The following is a 21,507-nucleotide window of genomic DNA, read 5'->3' on the forward strand; positions in this document are numbered from 1 at the left end:
CATACCCACCAATACCACCACCAATACTACCACCATCAATACCACCACCAATACCACCACCACCAATACCACCACCACCAATACCACCATCACCACCAACACTACCACCCCCAATACCACCACCACGAATACCACCACCACCACCGCCAATACCACCGCCAATGCCAATATCACAACCAATACCACCAATATCCCCACCACCACCAATACCACTAATACCACCACTAATACCACCACCAATACCACTAATACCATCACCACCAATAATAACACCACCACCACTAATCCCACCACCAATCCCACCACGACCAATATCAACACCACCAATACCACCAATACCACTATCACTACCAATACCACCACCACCAATACCAATACCACCATCACCACCAACACTACCACCACCAATACCACCACCACCAATACCACCAATACCACCGCCAATGCAAATATTACAACCAATACCACCACCAATACCAATACCACCACCAATACCACTACCACTAATACCATCACCACCACTAATACCACCAACACTAATACCACCACCACCAATACCACTACCACCAATACCACTACCACCAATACCACTACCACCACCAATACCAACACCACCGCCAATACCACCACCATCAATACCACCACCACCAATAGCATCACCACCAAAAACCACCACCAATACCACTACCATCAATACCAATACCACCACCACCAATACCACCACCACCAATACCATCACCACCAATTCCACCAACAAGACCACCACCACCAATACCACCATCACTACCAATACCACCAGTAATACCACCACCAATACCACCAATACCACCACCACCACCAATATCACCACCACCAATACCACCACCACTATCACCACCACCACCACCAATACCGCCACCACCAATAACACCACCAATACCACCACCACCAATACCACCACCACCAATACCACCACCAATACTGCCACCACCAGTACAATACCAATACCACCACCAATACCGAAACCACCACCAATACCACAATCAATACCACCACCACCACCAATACCACCATGACCTCCAATACCCCACCACCAATACCACCACCACCAATACCAATATCACCACCAATACCACCACTACCAATTCCAGTACCACTACCACCAATACCAATACCACTGCCAATACCAATGCCACCACCATCAATACCAATACCATCACCACCAATACCACCACCACTAATACTGGTAATACCACCAATACCAGTACCACCACCAATGCCAGTACCACCACCAATACCACCACCACCAATACCAATACCACCACCACCAATACCACCAAATCTACCAATACCACCACCACTGCTACCACCACCAATACCACCCTTACCACCAATACCAGCACCACCAATACCAATACCACCAATGTCACCACCAGCAACACCACCATTTCCACCAATATCAGCACCACCAATACCACCACCACCAATACCACCAATTCCAATGCCACCTCCACCAATACCACCACCACCAATACCAATACCACCACCACCAAAACCAATACCACCAACTCAGCGCCTCCCGCTCACTAGTAATAGCAGGGGCATTGTACGAGGCCGGAGTTGAAGCCTTGACCGTCCCTCCCTCCCTTCATTCCTGCCATAAAGCACAGCCTGCCCTGCACCAGGAGGTGAAGTCAGGGCCCTACTACAGCTGGAGTGTTTTTTATTAGGCCAAAGATAGTAACGACATTACGCAATGCCATACTGCACACTCAAATCATGGAGAGGGCAGGAAATACCCCCTCACTCTTCCTCCTGAGCTGTGACACAGTATAGTCTGTGTAATTTACAACACTTACACATCTCCTTCATTGCACTATTTATCACTACTTTGAAGACGTCGCAGGCCGGTCTCTTCCTCTGATATTTACAATCTAAAAGGGGTCGAGAAGGCCCTTTATTGCAATGCAATAGGTCTCGCATTTGCAAAAGTTTAAGCTATTAGTATTGAAAATGACAATGCCTTCTATTTATGTTTTAAAACCCAAAACATAAAAAAGCAATTGTCATTTACAATGCCAATAGCCAAACTTGCGTGAATGCAAGACCTATTGCATTGCAAATGCTTGTTTTTCCTCTTGGCAGCCGGTAATACAGGTTCCAGAGAGATCTGCTCCTGTATCCTGATGAGAAGCGAGGATTAAAGCTTGTGTCTGTCTGATAAGGCTGGGGGCAAGGGTAGTGGTAGTGTCTTGAATTACAATGCTCACATCACCAGAGACGGTTATAATGGTGCTATCGGACGAGGAGGTAGTCTCTTGGTGTTCTTGTGACTAACAAAAGCATGAGCATGTACATGTGAGGCAAGTTCCTCTTCAACATTAACGATCTCTTCGTTAAGTATCCCCACAGCAGATGATAGGTATGTTAAAATGGAGGACATACCCAGAGCTTATTTTTTAATGTTCCCCTTCCTTCTCCAAAGAAGAGTCTGATAAGGCTATTGCCTTTTATTTTCCCATTACGTAAGGATCCTGATGTCCTTCCTAAAACAAGCCAGATGAAAGGGGGTCACGGTACAGGGGCACGCTTTTCAGTGCTGGCACAGTTCAGACCCCATGTCCTTCAGGCAATGTGGACTATGTCCCCTGTTGCTCTATCAGCACTCCTGTGCTCTGTATCAGCGTTTCCTGATAGATAAGTTATTTCAGCTCTCCCTTGACTTTAAGCAATACACTCTCCCCAAGGTTGGCTCCACTATTCACTTGCCAGTGCTGATTTCCATCTCTGGAGTGTGTCCAGGTAAGACACTGGGCCCAGCTTATGTCCTGTTGGGCTTCCCTTCTCTGGGACTTTTCCCTCAAGTTTAGCAGGCGGGTCCCCTCCTGTCTCTGCAGCTCCTGGGACCAGTCCTGGCAATTTGCCACTGTTGTCACAGCCATCGAGCTCACCGGACCAGCACAGTGTTCTGCGGGGTGCACCTCATTAGCGGTGGGCTCCTCGAAGGCTTTGGTGCATTCCCCCTGTCAGCCGGCCTGCCGAGCGGTATCCCTGTGCTTGCCGCCATTTTCATTGCATTGCTTGGTGATGCCATGGCTGGTGCCTACCCCTGCAGTCAGGCACTTTGCTGCTCAGGGGGGCCATGGAGGCCATGTGGTCGTCTCAACTCTTGATTCTGGAGTCACTCTCCTTGGTGCTTCGGTGCGTTCTTATGAGCCGCCTGCCTCGCAAATGGCTTTACGGCTCACAGGTCGCCATCTTAGCCGTGCCGCTCGCAACAATTTGTCTCCTGTTTTTGGTGATTGCACTGCCCAGGGGTCATGCAGCTGCCCCACCCCTCAGTCCAGGGGCTCCCCCCTTTGCCTCCTTGGTGGCCGATGCATGGGCTCAGGATATTTGGATCCGGGGCCCTTTCAGCAGCGGGAGCACAGACTTAAATGTAATAAAAGGCAAGTTTAAGGCTTGGCAATGGGATTTAAATGCCAAGTCGACATGGCCGTTTAATACAGCATTCATGCTGCAATGTCAAGCCTGGGGCATGTTTTTGAGTAGGTGGCACAATATGTTCTGCAGGCCCACTAGTAAAATTTAATTTACAGGCCCTGGGTATGTGGTATACCACTCTGCAGGGGACTTACAGGTAAATTAAATATGCCAATTGGGTATAAGCCAATTTCACCATGTTTTACGGGACTGGTTAGCAGTGGTAAAGTGCACAGAGTCCTAAGGCCAACAAAAATAAGTTCAGCAGAATGGAGTAGGAGAGGCAAAATGTTTGGGGGAAGACCAACCCAAGGCTGACAGTTCTAACATCCACACAAATAAAACAATGTGCCAAATAAATTGTCAACTTGTGCTTCAATATCCTATTTTACAACATGGCTTCTTTGGTCACTTCTCCTAACCCCAGTATGGCAACCAAGATAGCCCCATTTTCTAAAAGAAACCAGTGTGTCAATCCTTTGCGTAATGTGTTTATGGGGTCACAGAAACTTTGTTCCTGTGTTCTGATTTATGGTTTTCCTAAGATAAGCAATGTATAGCTGTGGAGTGCTCTTTCATGCTGAACCTATTATGCATTTGTTTGGGTGTTGTTAATGTCATTTTACCTAGCATTTAATATATTCACTCAAAAAGTTTAAAGAAGTAAATTAAATATTTTACAGAAACTGAGTGACAGAAGTCAGAGGATCTCTCCATATGTGAATCAATGTGAATTTCCTGAAAATCATCCGAATCAGAACAATGAAGAACCTGGGATGGAAGTTCAACAGCCAACAGTACCCAGGTACAAAATAGCACAGTATCAATATCATTGTGGCTCAGGACTTTGCGGCATTTCCTGCAATTGAATATTTCGAAAAGAAGATAAACCTTTGGCACCCACTATGATTAAGAAAGTCCACTGGGCCAATTCCCCAAGGTAAATATACCAGTGTATATTTACTCATGTGTCTTTGTACTACCATATTTAGGTGTATTGCTCCACTTATTTGCTATTGGCCATTTCCGAGTGGAGATGTATGCCAAAGTATGCCAAAGTGTAGGTCTATATGTCTCCACCCAGTGGTGTTTCTTATAATAATATTTACGAGTGTAAAATTACAAGTAGTGACTACTCACCTGTTGGTGGAGGTGGAGATGTATGGGAAAGAACAGGGATAAAATAAGTGTAAAATATTTATAATTAGGAACTGATAAACTAAAATGTTAAACCATGTTATAGCATGTTAAAGGACTGCAACTCATCAACTATATGTGTATTAAATTTAAATATAGTTTAAGAATTAAAGTTTCATTTAGTTTTTTTTAGGGTCATTATTTATTAAAATACTAAACTAATCAAGAATTATACATAATGATGTTATCACTAAACTTTATATAAATGTATAGATACATATACAAATATATGCAGGAACGTCCATCAAAAGAAAGACCAAAAGACACAGCGGGATACTGATTGGCAACCATTTATTCACCGTGACAGGCATTATGCATTTCGGCGTAAGCCTTCCTCAGATGCCTGAATACACTGGGTGTTGCTCGCTCCCCTCTTGAAAGATGCCTCGGCATTCCCATTGGCTGGAATATGACGTGCTCCGTCGGTAACTGCTTGCAGCTGTGGTCCGTTAATGAGGGACTTCAAATCCCAGCTGCCATCGCTCTGGTAGGTGTTCTTAACGGAGCTGTAAAATGCTGCTGTGAGCGCTGGTATGCCAAGGAAGGGAGGGGGCTCAGGTTTGCCGAGTGAAACTCATATTTGGGGTGTTTATGGCCGCCTTGAGTCCCCAACGTCACCACCAACAGAGCAAAGACCAAACAGGGCCGTGACGTGCAGGTACAATGATCCTGCGCCCCCGTGCAGTGACGGTCTGCTAATCGCAGCAGCCACTAGTCTGGCCAAGTCCTGTGGCGGGCCTGTGAATTTCCAATACCTTGGAACAAAAACGAAACACTTTGCCAATATGTCCACAGGCCGCTTGTGTGACGGGTCTTCTGTAAACGCGCTACTGGCAAGCGCGTGAATAGATGCAGGAACGTCCATCAAAAGAAAGACCAGAAGACACAGCGGGATACTGATTGGCAACCATTTATTCACCGTGACAGGCATTATGCATTTCGGCGTAAGCCTTCCTCAGATGCCTGAATACACTGGGTGTTGCTCGCTCCCCTCTTGAAAGATGCCTCGGCATTCCCATTGGCTGGAATATGACGTGCTCCGTCGGTAACTGCTTGCAGCTGTGGTCCGTTAATGAGGGACTTCAAATCCCAGCTGCCATCGCTCTGGTAGGTGTTCTTAACGGAGCTGTAAAATGCTGCTGTGAGCGCTGGTATGCCAAGGAAGGGAGGGGGCTCAGGTTTGCCGAGTGAAACTCATATTTGGGGTGTTTATGGCCGCCTTGAGTCCCCAACGTCACCACCAACAGAGCAAAGACCAAACAGGGCCGTGACGTGCAGGTACAATGATCCTGCGCCCCCGTGCAGTGACGGTCTGCTAATCGCAGCAGCCACTAGTCTGGCCAAGTCCTGTGGCGGGCCTGTGAATTTCCAATACCTCGGAACAAAAACGAAACACTTTGCCAATATGTCCACAGGCCGCTTGTGTGACGGGTCTTCTGTAAACGCGCTACTGGCAAGCGCGTGAATAGATGCAGGAACGTCCATCAAAAGAAAGACCAGAAGACACAGCGGGATACTGATTGGCAACCATTTATTCACCGTGACAGGCATTATGCATTATGGCGTAAGCCTTCCTCAGATGCCTGAATACACTGGGTGTTGCTCGCTCCCCTCTTGAAAGATGCCTCGGCATTCCCATTGGCTGGAATATGACGTGCTCCGTCGGTAACTGCTTGCAGCTGTGGTCCGTTAATGAGGGACTTCAAATCCCAGCTGCCATCGCTCTGGTAGGTGTTCTTAACGGAGCTGTAAAATGCTGCTGTGAGCGCTGGTATGCCAAGGAAGGGAGGGGGCTCAGGTTTGCCGAGTGAAACTCATATTTGGGGTGTTTATGGCCGCCTTGAGTCCCCAACGTCACCACCAACAGAGCAAAGACCAAACAGGGCCGTGACGTGCAGGTACAATGATCCTGCGCCCCCGTGCAGTGACGGTCTGCTAATCGCAGCAGCCACTAGTCTGGCCAAGTCCTGTGGCGGGCCTGTGAATTTCCAATACCTCGGAACAAAAACGAAACACTTTGCCAATATGTCCACAGGCCGCTTGTGTGACGGGTCTTCTGTAAACGCGCTACTGGCAAGCGCGTGAATAGATGCAGGAACGTCCATCACAAGAAAGACCAGAAGACACAGCGGGATACTGATTGGCAACCATTTATTCACCGTGACAGGCATTATGCATTTCGGCGTAAGCCTTCCTCAGATGCCTGAATACACTGGGTGTTGCTCGCTCCCCTCTTGAAAGATGCCTCGGCATTCCCATTGGCTGGAATATGACGTGCTCCGTCGGTAACTGCTTGCAGCTGTGGTCCGTTAATGAGGGACTTCAAATCCCAGCTGCCATCGCTCTGGTAGGTGTTCTTAACGGAGCTGTAAAATGCTGCTGTGAGCGCTGGTATGCCAAGGAAGGGAGGGGGCTCAGGTTTGCCGAGTGAAACTCATATTTGGGGTGTTTATGGCCGCCTTGAGTCCCCAACGTCACCACCAACAGAGCAAAGACCAAACAGGGCCGTGACGTGCAGGTACAATGATCCTGCGCCCCCGTGCAGTAACGGTCTGCTAATCGCAGCAGCCACTAGTCTGGCCAAGTCCTGTGGCGGGCCTGTGAATTTCCAATACCTCGGAACAAAAACGAAACACTTTGCCAATATGTCCACAGGCCGCTTGTGTGACGGGTCTTCTGTAAACGCGCTACTGGCAAGCGCGTGAATAGATGCAGGAACGTCCATCAAAAGAAAGACCAGAAGACACAGCCGGATACTGATTGGCAACCATTTATTCACCGTGACAGGCATTATGCATTTCGGCGTAAGCCTTCCTCAGATGCCTGAATACACTGGGTGTTGCTCGCTCCCCTCTTGAAAGATGCCTCGGCATTCCCATTGGCTGGAATATGACGTGCTCCGTCGGTAACTGCTTGCAGCTGTGGTCCATTAATGAGGGACTTCAAATCCCAGCTGCCATCGCTCTGGTAGGTGTTCTTAACGGAGCTGTAAAATGCTGCTGTGAGCGCTGGTATGCCAAGGAAGGGAGGGGGCTCAGGTTTGCCGAGTGAAACTCATATTTGGGGTGTTTATGGCCGCCTTGAGTCCCCAACGTCACCACCAACAGAGCAAAGACCAAACAGGGCCGTGACGTGCAGGTACAATGATCCTGCGCCCCCGTGCAGTGACGGTCTGCTAATCGCAGCAGCCACTAGTCTGGCCAAGTCCTGTGGCGGGCCTGTGAATTTCCAATACCTCGGAACAAAAACGAAACACTTTGCCAATATGTCCACAGGCCGCTTGTGTGACGGGTCTTCTGTAAACGCGCTACTGGCAAGCGCGTGAATAGATGCAGGAACGTCCATCAAAAGAAAGACCAGAAGACACAGCGGGATACTGATTGGCAACCATTTATTCACCGTGACAGGCATTATGCATTTCGGCGTAAGCCTTCCTCAGATGCCTGAATACACTGGGTGTTGCTCGCTCCCCTCTTGAAAGATGCCTCGGCATTCCCATTGGCTGGAATATGACGTGCTCCGTCGGTAACTGCTTGCAGCTGTGGTCCATTAATGAGGGACTTCAAATCCCAGCTGCCATCGCTCTGGTAGGTGTTCTTAACGGAGCTGTAAAATGCTGCTGTGAGCGCTGGTATGCCAAGGAAGGGAGGGGGCTCAGGTTTGCCGAGTGAAACTCATATTTGGGGTGTTTATGGCCGCCTTGAGTCCCCAACGTCACCACCAACAGAGCAAAGACCAAACAGGGCCGTGACGTGCAGGTACAATGATCCTGCGCCCCCGTGCAGTGACGGTCTGCTAATCGCAGCAGCCACTAGTCTGGCCAAGTCCTGTGGCGGGCCTGTGAATTTCCAATACCTCGGAACAAAAACGAAACACTTTGCCAATATGTCCACAGGCCGCTTGTGTGACGGGTCTTCTGTAAACGCGCTACTGGCAAGCGCGTGAATAGATGCAGGAACGTCCATCAAAAGAAAGACCAGAAGACACAGCGGGATACTGATTGGCAACCATTTATTCACCGTGACAGGCATTTTGCATTTCGGCGTAAGCCTTCCTCAGATGCCTGAATACACTGGGTGTTGCTCGCTCCCCTCTTGAAAGATGCCTCGGCATTCCCATTGGCTGGAAAATGACGTGCTCCGTCGGTAACTGCTTGCAGCTGTGGTCCGTTAATGAGGGACTTCAAATCCCAGCTGCCATCGCTCTGGTAGGTGTTCTTAACGGAGCTGTAAAATGCTGCTGTGAGCGCTGGTATGCCAAGGAAGGGAGGGGGCTCAGGTTTGCCGAGTGAAACTCATATTTGGGGTGTTTATGGCCGCCTTGAGTCCCCAACGTCACCACCAACAGAGCAAAGACCAAACAGGGCCGTGACGTGCAGGTACAATGATCCTGCGCCCCCGTGCAGTGACGGTCTGCTAATCGCAGCAGCCACTAGTCTGGCCAAGTCCTGTGGCGGGCCTGTGAATTTCCAATACCTCGGAACAAAAACGAAACACTTTGCCAATATGTCCACAGGCCGCTTGTGTGACGGGTCTTCTGTAAACGCGCTACTGGCAAGCGCGTGAATAGATGCAGGAACGTCCATCAAAAGAAAGACCAGAAGACACAGCGGGATACTGATTGGCAACCATTTATTCACCGTGACAGGCATTATGCATTTCGGCGTAAGCCTTCCTCAGATGCCTGAATACACTGGGTGTTGCTCGCTCCCCTCTTGAAAGATGCCTCGGCATTCCCATTGGCTGGAATATGACGTGCTCCGTCGGTAACTGCTTGCAGCTGTGGTCCGTTAATGAGGGACTTCAAATCCCAGCTGCCATCGCTCTGGTAGGTGTTCTTAACGGAGCTGTAAAATGCTGCTGTGAGCGCTGGTATGCCAAGGAAGGGAGGGGGCTCAGGTTTGCCGAGTGAAACTCATATTTGGGGTGTTTATGGCCGCCTTGAGTCCCCAACGTCACCACCAACAGAGCAAAGACCAAACAGGGCCGTGACGTGCAGGTACAATGATCCTGCGCCCCCGTGCAGTGACGGTCTGCTAATCGCAGCAGCCACTAGTCTGGCCAAGTCCTGTGGCGGGCCTGTGAATTTCCAATACCTCGGAACAAAAACGAAACACTTTGCCAATATGTCCACAGGCCGCTTGTGTGACGGGTCTTCTGTAAACGCGCTACTGGCAAGCGCGTGAATAGATGCAGGAACGTCCATCAAAAGAAAGACCAGAAGACACAGCGGGATACTGATTGGCAACCATTTATTCACCGTGACAGGCATTATGCATTTCGGCGTAAGCCTTCCTCAGATGCCTGAATACACTGGGTGTTGCTCGCTCCCCTCTTGAAAGATGCCTCGGCATTCCCATTGGCTGGAATATGACGTGCTCCGTCGGTAACTGCTTGCAGCTGTGGTCCGTTAATGAGGGACTTCAAATCTCAGCTGCCATCGCTCTGGTAGGTGTTCTTAACGGAGCTGTAAAATGCTGCTGTGAGCGCTGGTATGCCAAGGAAGGGAGGGGGCTCAGGTTTGCCGAGTGAAACTCTTATTTGGGGTGTTTATGGCCGCCTTGAGTCCCCAACGTCACCACCAACAGAGCAAAGACCAAACAGGGCCGTGACGTGCAGGTACAATGATCCTGCGCCCCCGTGCAGTGACGGTCTGCTAATCGCAGCAGCCACTAGTCTGGCCAAGTCCTGTGGCGGGCCTGTGAATTTCCAATACCTCGGAACAAAAACGAAACACTTTGCCAATATGTCCACAGGCCGCTTGTGTGACGGGTCTTCTGTAAACGCGCTACTGGCAAGCGCGTGAATAGATGCAGGAACGTCCATCAAAAGAAAGACCAGAAGACACAGCGGGATACTGATTGGCAACCATTTATTCACCGTGACAGGCATTATGCATTTCGGCGTAAGCCTTCCTCAGATGCCTGAATACACTGGGTGTTGCTCGCTCCCCTCTTGAAAGATGCCTCGGCATTCCCATTGGCTGGAATATGACGTGCTCCGTCGGTAACTGCTTGCAGCTGTGGTCCGTTAATGAGGGACTTCAAATCCCAGCTGCCATCGCTCTGGTAGGTGTTCTTAACGGAGCTGTAAAATGCTGCTGTGAGCGCTGGTATGCCAAGGAAGGGAGGGGGCTCAGGTTTGCCGAGTGAAACTCATATTTGGGGTGTTTATGGCCGCCTTGAGTCCCCAACGTCACCACCAACAGAGCAAAGACCAAACAGGGCCGTGACGTGCAGGTACAATGATCCTGCGCCCCCGTGCAGTGACGGTCTGCTAATCGCAGCAGCCACTAGTCTGGCCAAGTCCTGTGGCGGGCCTGTGAATTTCCAATACCTCGGAACAAAAACGAAACACTTTGCCAATATGTCCACAGGCCGCTTGTGTGACGGGTCTTCTGTAAACGCGCTACTGGCAAGCGCGTGAATAGATGCAGGAACGTCCATCAAAAGAAAGACCAGAAGACACAGCGGGATACTGATTGGCAACCATTTATTCACCGTGACAGGCATTATGCATTTCGGCGTAAGCCTTCCTCAGATGCCTGAATACACTGGGTGTTGCTCGCTCCCCTCTTGAAAGATGCCTCGGCATTCCCATTGGCTGGAATATGACGTGCTCCGTCGGTAACTGCTTGCAGCTGTGGTCCGTTAATGAGGGACTTCAAATCCCAGCTGCCATCGCTCTGGTAGGTGTTCTTAACGGAGCTGTAAAATGCTGCTGTGAGCGCTGGTATGCCAAGGAAGGGAGGGGGCTCAGGTTTGCCGAGTGAAACTCATATTTGGGGTGTTTATGGCCGCCTTGAGTCCCCAACGTCACCACCAACAGAGCAAAGACCAAACAGGGCCGTGACGTGCAGGTACAATGATCCTGCGCCCCCGTGCAGTGACGGTCTGCTAATCGCAGCAGCCACTAGTCTGGCCAAGTCCTGTGGCGGGCCTGTGAATTTCCAATACCTCGGAACAAAAACGAAACACTTTGCCAATATGTCCACAGGCCGCTTGTGTGACGGGTCTTCTGTAAACGCGCTACTGGCAAGCGCGTGAATAGATGCAGGAACGTCCATCAAAAGAAAGACCAGAAGACACAGCGGGATACTGATTGGCAACCATTTATTCACCGTGACAGGCATTTTGCATTTCGGCGTAAGCCTTCCTCAGATGCCTGAATACACTGGGTGTTGCTCGCTCCCCTCTTGAAAGATGCCTCGGCATTCCCATTGGCTGGAAAATGACGTGCTCCGTCGGTAACTGCTTGCAGCTGTGGTCCGTTAATGAGGGACTTCAAATCCCAGCTGCCATCGCTCTGGTAGGTGTTCTTAACGGAGCTGTAAAATGCTGCTGTGAGCGCTGGTATGCCAAGGAAGGGAGGGGGCTCAGGTTTGCCGAGTGAAACTCATATTTGGGGTGTTTATGGCCGCCTTGAGTCCCCAACGTCACCACCAACAGAGCAAAGACCAAACAGGGCCGTGACGTGCAGGTACAATGATCCTGCGCCCCCGTGCAGTGACGGTCTGCTAATCGCAGCAGCCACTAGTCTGGCCAAGTCCTGTGGCGGGCCTGTGAATTTCCAATACCTCGGAACAAAAACGAAACACTTTGCCAATATGTCCACAGGCCGCTTGTGTGACGGGTCTTCTGTAAACGCGCTACTGGCAAGCGCGTGAATAGATGCAGGAACGTCCATCAAAAGAAAGACCAGAAGACACAGCGGGATACTGATTGGCAACCATTTATTCACCGTGACAGGCATTATGCATTTCGGCGTAAGCCTTCCTCAGATGCCTGAATACACTGGGTGTTGCTCGCTCCCCTCTTGAAAGATGCCTCGGCATTCCCATTGGCTGGAATATGACGTGCTCCGTCGGTAACTGCTTGCAGCTGTGGTCCGTTAATGAGGGACTTCAAATCCCAGCTGCCATCGCTCTGGTAGGTGTTCTTAACGGAGCTGTAAAATGCTGCTGTGAGCGCTGGTATGCCAAGGAAGGGAGGGGGCTCAGGTTTGCCGAGTGAAACTCATATTTGGGGTGTTTATGGCCGCCTTGAGTCCCCAACGTCACCACCAACAGAGCAAAGACCAAACAGGGCCGTGACGTGCAGGTACAATGATCCTGCGCCCCCGTGCAGTGACGGTCTGCTAATCGCAGCAGCCACTAGTCTGGCCAAGTCCTGTGGCGGGCCTGTGAATTTCCAATACCTCGGAACAAAAACGAAACACTTTGCCAATATGTCCACAGGCCGCTTGTGTGACGGGTCTTCTGTAAACGCGCTACTGGCAAGCGCGTGAATAGATGCAGGAACGTCCATCAAAAGAAAGACCAGAAGACACAGCGGGATACTGATTGGCAACCATTTATTCACCGTGACAGGCATTATGCATTTCGGCGTAAGCCTTCCTCAGATGCCTGAATACACTGGGTGTTGCTCGCTCCCCTCTTGAAAGATGCCTCGGCATTCCCATTGGCTGGAATATGACGTGCTCCGTCGGTAACTGCTTGCAGCTGTGGTCCGTTAATGAGGGACTTCAAATCCCAGCTGCCATCGCTCTGGTAGGTGTTCTTAACGGAGCTGTAAAATGCTGCTGTGAGCGCTGGTATGCCAAGGAAGGGAGGGGGCTCAGGTTTGCCGAGTGAAACTCATATTTGGGGTGTTTATGGCCGCCTTGAGTCCCCAACGTCACCACCAACAGAGCAAAGACCAAACAGGGCCGTGACGTGCAGGTACAATGATCCTGCGCCCCCGTGCAGTGACGGTCTGCTAATCGCAGCAGCCACTAGTCTGGCCAAGTCCTGTGGCGGGCCTGTGAATTTCCAATACCTCGGAACAAAAACGAAACACTTTGCCAATATGTCCACAGGCCGCTTGTGTGACGGGTCTTCTGTAAACGCGCTACTGGCAAGCGCGTGAATAGATGCAGGAACGTCCATCAAAAGAAAGACCAGAAGACACAGCGGGATACTGATTGGCAACCATTTATTCACCGTGACAGGCATTATGCATTTCGGCGTAAGCCTTCCTCAGATGCCTGAATACACTGGGTGTTGCTCGCTCCCCTCTTGAAAGATGCCTCGGCATTCCCATTGGCTGGAATATGACGTGCTCCGTCGGTAACTGCTTGCAGCTGTGGTCCGTTAATGAGGGACTTCAAATCCCAGCTGCCATCGCTCTGGTAGGTGTTCTTAACGGAGCTGTAAAATGCTGCTGTGAGCGCTGGTATGCCAAGGAAGGGAGGGGGCTCAGGTTTGCCGAGTGAAACTCATATTTGGGGTGTTTATGGCCGCCTTGAGTCCCCAACGTCACCACCAACAGAGCAAAGACCAAACAGGGCCGTGACGTGCAGGTACAATGATCCTGCGCCCCCGTGCAGTGACGGTCTGCTAATCGCAGCAGCCACTAGTCTGGCCAAGTCCTGTGGCGGGCCTGTGAATTTCCAATACCTCGGAACAAAAACGAAACACTTTGCCAATATGTCCACAGGCCGCTTGTGTGACGGGTCTTCTGTAAACGCGCTACTGGCAAGCGCGTGAATAGATATACAAATATATGTGTAGCTTTATATATACATATATATAGTAGTACAAAATACATACATAATTAATGTATATTGAGAATGATAGTTATGTAATTAATTAAACCCTTAACTTTTATTAAAATATTACAAATATTTGAATTCTTTAAAATATAAATGTATATATATATATTTATATATTATATACATTTCTGGGAGTTGCAGTTCTTCAACACCACTCGAACTGACAACAGGTGAGCAGTCTACCACAGGGGGCGGAGCGGGCCCTCTGCCAATAAGAGGGCAGAAGGACTCAGGATCGTGAAGTGAAAGCCTCCTGGACATTATGGCGCTGACGAAGGCTGATGTGCAGCCGAAATGCATTCGCCCCTCAAAGGAATAAAGCTGCTTCCCTACTGTTCCCCGGTGTGGTCTCTACTCATTCGCAAGAAAGAGGTTCGTGTATTTAGTTTCTGTGTGTGCCAGAAACACGGTTTTAGAGACCCCCGCCTCACCAGTTGGCCCGGTGATTACTGGCTTCGTCGCTGTTGCAGTGGCAGTCTGTGCATCCAAGTTATTGGAAGATCGGGACCCGCCATGGATTTTGGAGAGGAAAGACAGCAGTCATGAGGTTACCCAACCCCATGTTGGGCGACGTGCATTGTCATCGTTGCCCCTGCCAGATACAATCCCTGATGTCTGAGGCTGAGGCGGTCGGGGGACCCAAGGAGGCGTGATGTTCCTTTACAAAACGGGAAATTGGTTTCAAAACGAACTATCCTGCCATTCCGCTCATCCACCAGGCGTTACACCCCTCACGCATTACCTACCTGGATTTTACCTTGCTTTCTGGGAGTTGCAGTTCTTCAACACCACTCGAACTGACAAGAGGTGAGCAGTCTACCACAGGGGGTGGAGCGGGCCCTCAGCCAACAAGAGGGCAGCAGGACTCAGGATCGTGAAGTGAAAGCCTCCTGGACATTATGGCGCTGACGAAGGCTGATGTGCAGCCGAAATGCATTCGCCCCTCAAAGGAATAAAGCTGCTTCCCTACTGTTCCCCGGTGTGGTCTCTACTCATTCGCAAGAAAGAGGTTCGTGTATTTAGTTTCCGTGTGTGCCAGAAACACGGTTTTAGAGACCCCCGCCTCACCTGTTGGCCCGGTGATTACTGGCTTCGTCGCTGTTGCAGTGGCAGTCTGTGCATCCAAGTTATTGGAAGATCGGGACCCGCCATGGATTTTGGAGAGGAAAGACGGCAGTCATGAGGTTACCCAACCCCATGTTGGGCGGCGTGCATTGTCATCGTTGCCCCTGCCAGATACAATCCCTGATCTCTGAGGCTGAGGCGGTCGGGGGACCCAAGGAGGCGTGATGTTCCTTTATAAAACGGGAAATTGGTTTCAAAACGAACTATCCTGCCATTCCGCTCATCCACCAGGCGTTACACCCCTCACGCATTACCTACCTGGATTTTACCTTGCTTTCTGGGAGTTGCAGTTCTTCAGCACCACTCGAACTGACAACAGGTGAGCAGTCTACCACAGGGGGCGGAGCGGGCCCTCAGCCAATAAGAGGGCAGCAGGACTCAGGATCGTGAAGTGAAAGCCTCCTGGACATTATGGCGCTGACGAAGGCTGATGTGCAGCCGAAATGCATTCGCCCCTCAAAGGAATAAAGCTGCTTCCCTACTGTTCCCCGGTGTGGTCTCTACTCATTCGCAAGAAAGAGGTTCGTGTATATATTTATATATATTAACATATATATATATATATATACATATTATATATATATCTATATATATATCTATATCCACACAAGTGTCCCGCACGGAAGGAGCACCTTTCCAGCCGGTGCACACGTCGAGATCAGGACACGATCTCGGTATTAATTCCACACAATTGAAAAAAGACGCGGCACTCCTCTCGATGATAGAGATGTTGGTTTAATCTCAGATAGTAACCCTCCTACGCGTTTCGAACCGTAGTTCCTGGTCACGGTAGACTGTTACAATGGTCCCTTTTCCCTTTCTTGGTTTTATACAGTTACTTCAAAATGCCATTAATGTTGCATTGTGGGTGTTGTAGTTAAACAAAATGCAAAATATACGGAATTAACATCATTCCTTACTGAAAAGTGCTACTTATACAGATAAAGTGGGTATTGTTACTTCACTGTCTTACAGCCAATTCCTCACTGCTGTTTAGACCTTGAGGATTCTTACTCTGTAGATCAATAATGTAGCGTGACTCAAGACGTCTAAGTCTTTGAATTCTATCCTCCCCCTTGGGTTAATGGGTACATGATCTAAACAAAAGTATGTCAATAAATCTCTGTCACGTTTATGACATTGATGAAAATGTCGCGCAACAGGGTAAGACTCATCTGCATTTGAAATTGCCCGCAAATGTTCGAGAATCCGAATCTTAGCGGGATGTATGGTACTCCCAATATATCGGAGCCCACACGGACATGTCAGACAGTATACCGTATATGGAGTGGTACAGGTGAGAAACTTTGTTATTTTCTTAGGTACTGTAAGGCCTGGGATGCTATATGACAAGACCAGTTTACTTCTCTTACATGCTTTGCATTTACCACAGGGATAAAATCCATTGGGTACCCCAAAGGGTGATTTTCAATCTACAATGTTTTGATAACTGTGGACCAAAGTATCCTGAAGAGATCTTGCTTTCTTGAATGTGACCAAAGGGTTCGGAGGTAAATCTCTATAACGGTATCTGATAGGAGGGTCGGCCAGTTCTTTTTCAGAATACGTTTAAGATGACCCGCATCTTTAGCGAATGTGGTAATCATCCTAAATTTTCCTTTATTGTCCTCTTCCTTGGGCTTAAAGTGATCACTCAAGAGGTCTCTTCTGTTCATACATTTGACCTTATTCATAGCTTTAATCAGTACTTCCTCACTGTAACCTCTCTGTCTGAAACGATGCATACTTTCATGAGCTGATAGTTCAAAATCAAGATCTCTGGTATTATTTCTCCTTATGCGTAATAGTTCTCCATAGGGGATACTATCAATCAGTTTTTTGGGATGACTACTTGAAGAGTGTAAGATGGCATTACCTGCTGTAGGTTTACGATACAATTTAGTATGCAGTTTGCAATCTGCTATAAATACACTGAGATCTAGATAATGTACTGTTTCTGTACTGACTTCCCCTGTGAATTTCAAGTTGACATCATTAGCATTCAGAACTTCTATATACTCGAATGTTTGTTCAGGAGAGCCCTTGAAAATGACAAAGAGGTCATCGACATATCGATGCCATACCACAATTCTGTCTGTCCAGATCTTATTGGGTTCGACCGAGGCCACCTGCTCCTCCCACCAGCCCACGAAAAGATTTGCGTATAGCTGTTTCTGATAGATAAATGTATTATGAGTCAAGCAAAAATCAATGAACTCAATAAGCATGGCATTATGATCAATAAAACATAATGGGCGATTGGCTTGAAGAAAATGTACTGCTTTCAACCCATCAGTGTGAGCTATGCAAGTATATGCAAGTATAAAGACTGGCAATATCCAGTACCATGAGACAAAATCCTTCTTCCCATTTCACTTTTTCTATGTGCACAATCCCTTAGATACGATTTCAATTGTACCACCTGTTGGAATAAAAAGTGATCTATGGATATGGACAAATGTTCAGTTAAACTGCCCATTGATGCCACAATGGGCCTACCAGGAGGGTTTGTTATGTCCTTGTGAACCTTTGGTAAATAATAAAAGGTCGAAATCGTTGGATTCAAACATCTAAAAAATAAATGTTCTTCCACGTCCAACAGATTCTTCCTATACCATGTAGATATCATAAGATGGTAATCAGTGACACCCTGATTGTAAAGTTTCACATTAGTTTTTTCATAATAGGAAATGTCAGTTAGTTGACGACAGACCTCCTGATGATATTGCTCTTGGGTAAGTAGAACAATATTCCCTCCTTTGGCCGAAGGTTTACAAATCAACGTACCATCCTTGCACAGTTTTTCTAATGCCAATTGTTGTTTTTTAGAGATATTGTTGTTACCCCTGCGATATTTTCCTTCGCTCCGAAGGCGTATCAAGTCCTTCATGACCAGATCTGAAAATATATCCACCGTATCCGTGGGCATTTGTGGAAGAAAAACAGATGTGGGTTTGAACGGACTCTGTCCACCTATCTGTGGGATATCAAGATCAGCCAATAGTTGCGTTTGGCTAATGGTTGTTTCACCAGCCTCCACATTAACTTCTAGCATATTGTCCGTAGTTCGTAGTATCCCAATTTCCATGCCTGTTAGATCTCCAACAGGATTCTCTATTCCACCAATGACTATGGATTTACTCTTATTCGCAACTGGTTTTAACTTGAAATATTTGTGTAGTTTCAACTTGCGAATAAAATTAAACAAATCAATTCTAGTTTGTGCAAATTCCATTTTACGTTGGGGACAAAAAGAAAGTCCTATTTTCAAAACCGATTTTTCAGTTTCTGTTAAGATCTTGGGTGTCAAATTGATGATTGTTAGATTATTTTCATCTACCTCCGCTTGTTGAAGCTCTTCTTGCTGCGGGTTGAGTGATCGTTTCTTACGGCCCCTGCCCCCCCGCCTCGTCTTCGTCTTCCTCTTGCCGAGTATTCCGGGGGTTTGCCCTTGCCCCCCTTTTGTTGTTGTTTGCGGATCAATTTGAACTCTTCGTGAAAAGGGGTGGCCTCAACATTATGGCCTCTCTCGATGTCTTCGCTTGATGTCTCACCTCCTGTGATGTCTGATTCAGTGGTATCACGAGAGTCTGTTGGTAACTGTGTCGGCTTCTTCTTTAGCTCCTTTTTTGTATTATCATATTTTTGGGCAAAGGTCAGTACTCGTCCAAGATTGTAATCACGCTCATCGCGTTCAAATTTCTCTTCTTTACGTTTTTTAATTTTTTGTTCATAAATTTTTTATCGTTTTTTCATTGATTCTCTTGTCTCTTCACCTTTATTTGATCTAGTTCTTTTAGTAAGTCATCCTCCAATTCTTTGATTGTTACCAATGCTTTATCCCGATCACCCCATGCAAATCTCACGAGTATGGCCAGCATTCCCTTACAGGACTGGGCCGTATGTTCTACCCACTGGTCCAATAAGCGAGGGTCGGGATTTTCATATGAGGGAACAGTGTAAATACGTAGGCCTCGTGGCACTCGATTAACCTCTATATGGTTTTGTAATGAGGTGGCCTCCCACCATTTTCTAATCTCCCGCTCATATAATCTTTCCAGAGCGGTAAATTTGGTGGTTAGATTCGTTGACAGTGTCCCTTCATTGCTCTCCCCTGTACTGTTTCCGTTGCGTTTTCGAAACATATTTTGTGCCGCCTCCTGGCGCTCCGTTTCACAGAACATGTTGTATAATCTTAAAACTGCATACACAGTTACAATAGCCACTGTTCCCCCTAATTCTTGCGATAACAGAGTGTCCACAGGTAAAATCCGCTGTGCCACCGGCACCTTACCAGGAAGTCTGATCTCTCACCCGGTCCATATGCCCCCACGGACCCGACCGCAATCTCCCGGTCTGACGGATAGATGTAGATCCACTGATCCAATAACCCTGTGTATCCCGGTGCGGCAGGAAATATCCAATTCTCGCTCCTTAGTTGCACCAACCCAGCGCACACATGAACGGTGCTTGTCTCGGCGGGGGTGCTCCCGCCTTCAATATCAGCTCCAGACTGTCATCTGGCACTCATATTGTGGGGATCTGCTGGATTAGTCCTTTCACTGTGCTAGTTGCACTTTGCTAGTGCTGAGAATGAATTTAAAGTAATGGCGATACCGGCATTTCGTGCTAAAACATCGAGAAAGGCGACCTGCCGAAACGCGTCTGTTGTGCGCCCAGAGTTCCCGAAATAAATATACTATCGGAACTCTCCCGCATGAGTGCTGTCTTCCGTGAAACAGGGTACAATTACCGATTGACAGTATGGAGCTGATATTGAAGGAGGGAGCACCCCCGCCGAGAAAATCACCGATCATGTGTGCGCTGGGTTGGTGCAACTAAGGAGCGAGAATCTATATACATGTATATAAATATATACATATATATAGATATGCGAAGCGAATTCCAGCCTTACATCCAATTACTTCCACCTGGCGGGGTTGGTGCAGACGGGCGGGCGCTGGACCCGCTGTAATATTTTAAAGTGTTTCTCGCGCTGTCAGGACGCAAGAAAAAGTCGCACACAGGTTTTCATTTTCTCAGGAGTTCGTATTTAATGACTCGACGCGTTGGGACAGCACGGTCTTTGTCAATAAGTCATACAAAGACCAGGAAGTGGCAGTATTTTTTCAAGCATTTCCTGTTAAAAGTTAATAAACATAGATACACATTGCATATATTGCTAGCCTGCTACGTGGTTTAAAAGACAGACTTGCCAAAACTTTATCAATCTGATTTGAACAAAGTATGAAAATAATTTCAAACTGTTAAAATAAACACTGTTAATTCCTAATATATGCAAGGAGACAGTTTTTCAAGTAAATTCATTGTGGCAATAAGTGACAACGCGCAAAACAAAAAGTTCTGAAAAATGAAAACGCCGAGTGGCGGTGAACACTTCTATCGTTCTGTGCTCAGTTATATTGCATGCCCCATTTAAATTCTGTAACACAAGGTTTATATTGGGGGCACGAGAGATGAATTAATAAATGAAAGTTTGTGCAGTGATTGGCAAGTGCCTGTGATTGCATATCCTGTTGATGCCACAGTAGGTGCAAGTGGATGAGACACTTTATCAAAGACCTGGAGATAAGACTAACAAAATATGAAGACGGCATCAAGGCAAGGAAATGCTGGAAGTTTATAAGGGATAGGAATGATTATGCGCAGGGTAGCATCCTAACCTTCAGCCGGAAGTTTGGCGCCATAAGAAAGGATTACAAGAAAATTGAAGCGCTTCGAGCACAAGAATCAGAGACCTCAGGCTCAAGCTCTGCCGCACCTTCAGATGACGAGGAAAGGTACACGGCATTGGGACCGAATAGAGGACCCTTCACAACGTTGGAGGAATACCGTTTTATGCAATTGAGCCTCAGCGCCTCCAAAAAACCAGCGCGGGGAAGAGGAAAAGGAGGAGGCAAAGAACAAGACAAAAGAGAAGAAGCAGGAGAGGGGGCGAAAGCCAGCAACAGCTCAACGCCACATGGGAGAGGCATCAGGCGATCCAAGAGGAACAAATGATGGGTGAGCAATCAAACCTTTCTATTATTAACCTTTCCCCCCATGTCATCACCCCTGAGGAAAGATCGGTCTTAGAATTAGGCCTATCTTTCTGCCCCACAGCCAATTTTGA

The 21,507-nt window shown here is 48.0% G+C and overlaps 1 protein-coding gene across 1 annotated transcript in view; it reads left to right on the top strand.

The window, feature by feature from the left end:
• Positions 1-4,154: 4,154 nt before the first annotated feature.
• Positions 4,155-21,507, top strand: part of LOC146855025 (uncharacterized) — a 153,590-nt gene continuing 136,237 nt past the window's right edge. The window contains exon 1 of the mRNA XM_085650551.1: positions 4,155-4,267. Coding sequence (XP_085506677.1) covers positions 4,239-4,267 — 29 coding nt within the window. The 5' untranslated portion in view covers positions 4,155-4,238. The remainder of the gene's footprint in view (positions 4,268-21,507) is intronic.

The sequence above is a fragment of the Triturus cristatus genome, chromosome 4_1 (genome assembly GCF_964204655.1).
Source record: "Triturus cristatus chromosome 4_1, aTriCri1.1, whole genome shotgun sequence".
NCBI classification, from domain to species: domain Eukaryota; kingdom Metazoa; phylum Chordata; class Amphibia; order Caudata; family Salamandridae; genus Triturus; species Triturus cristatus.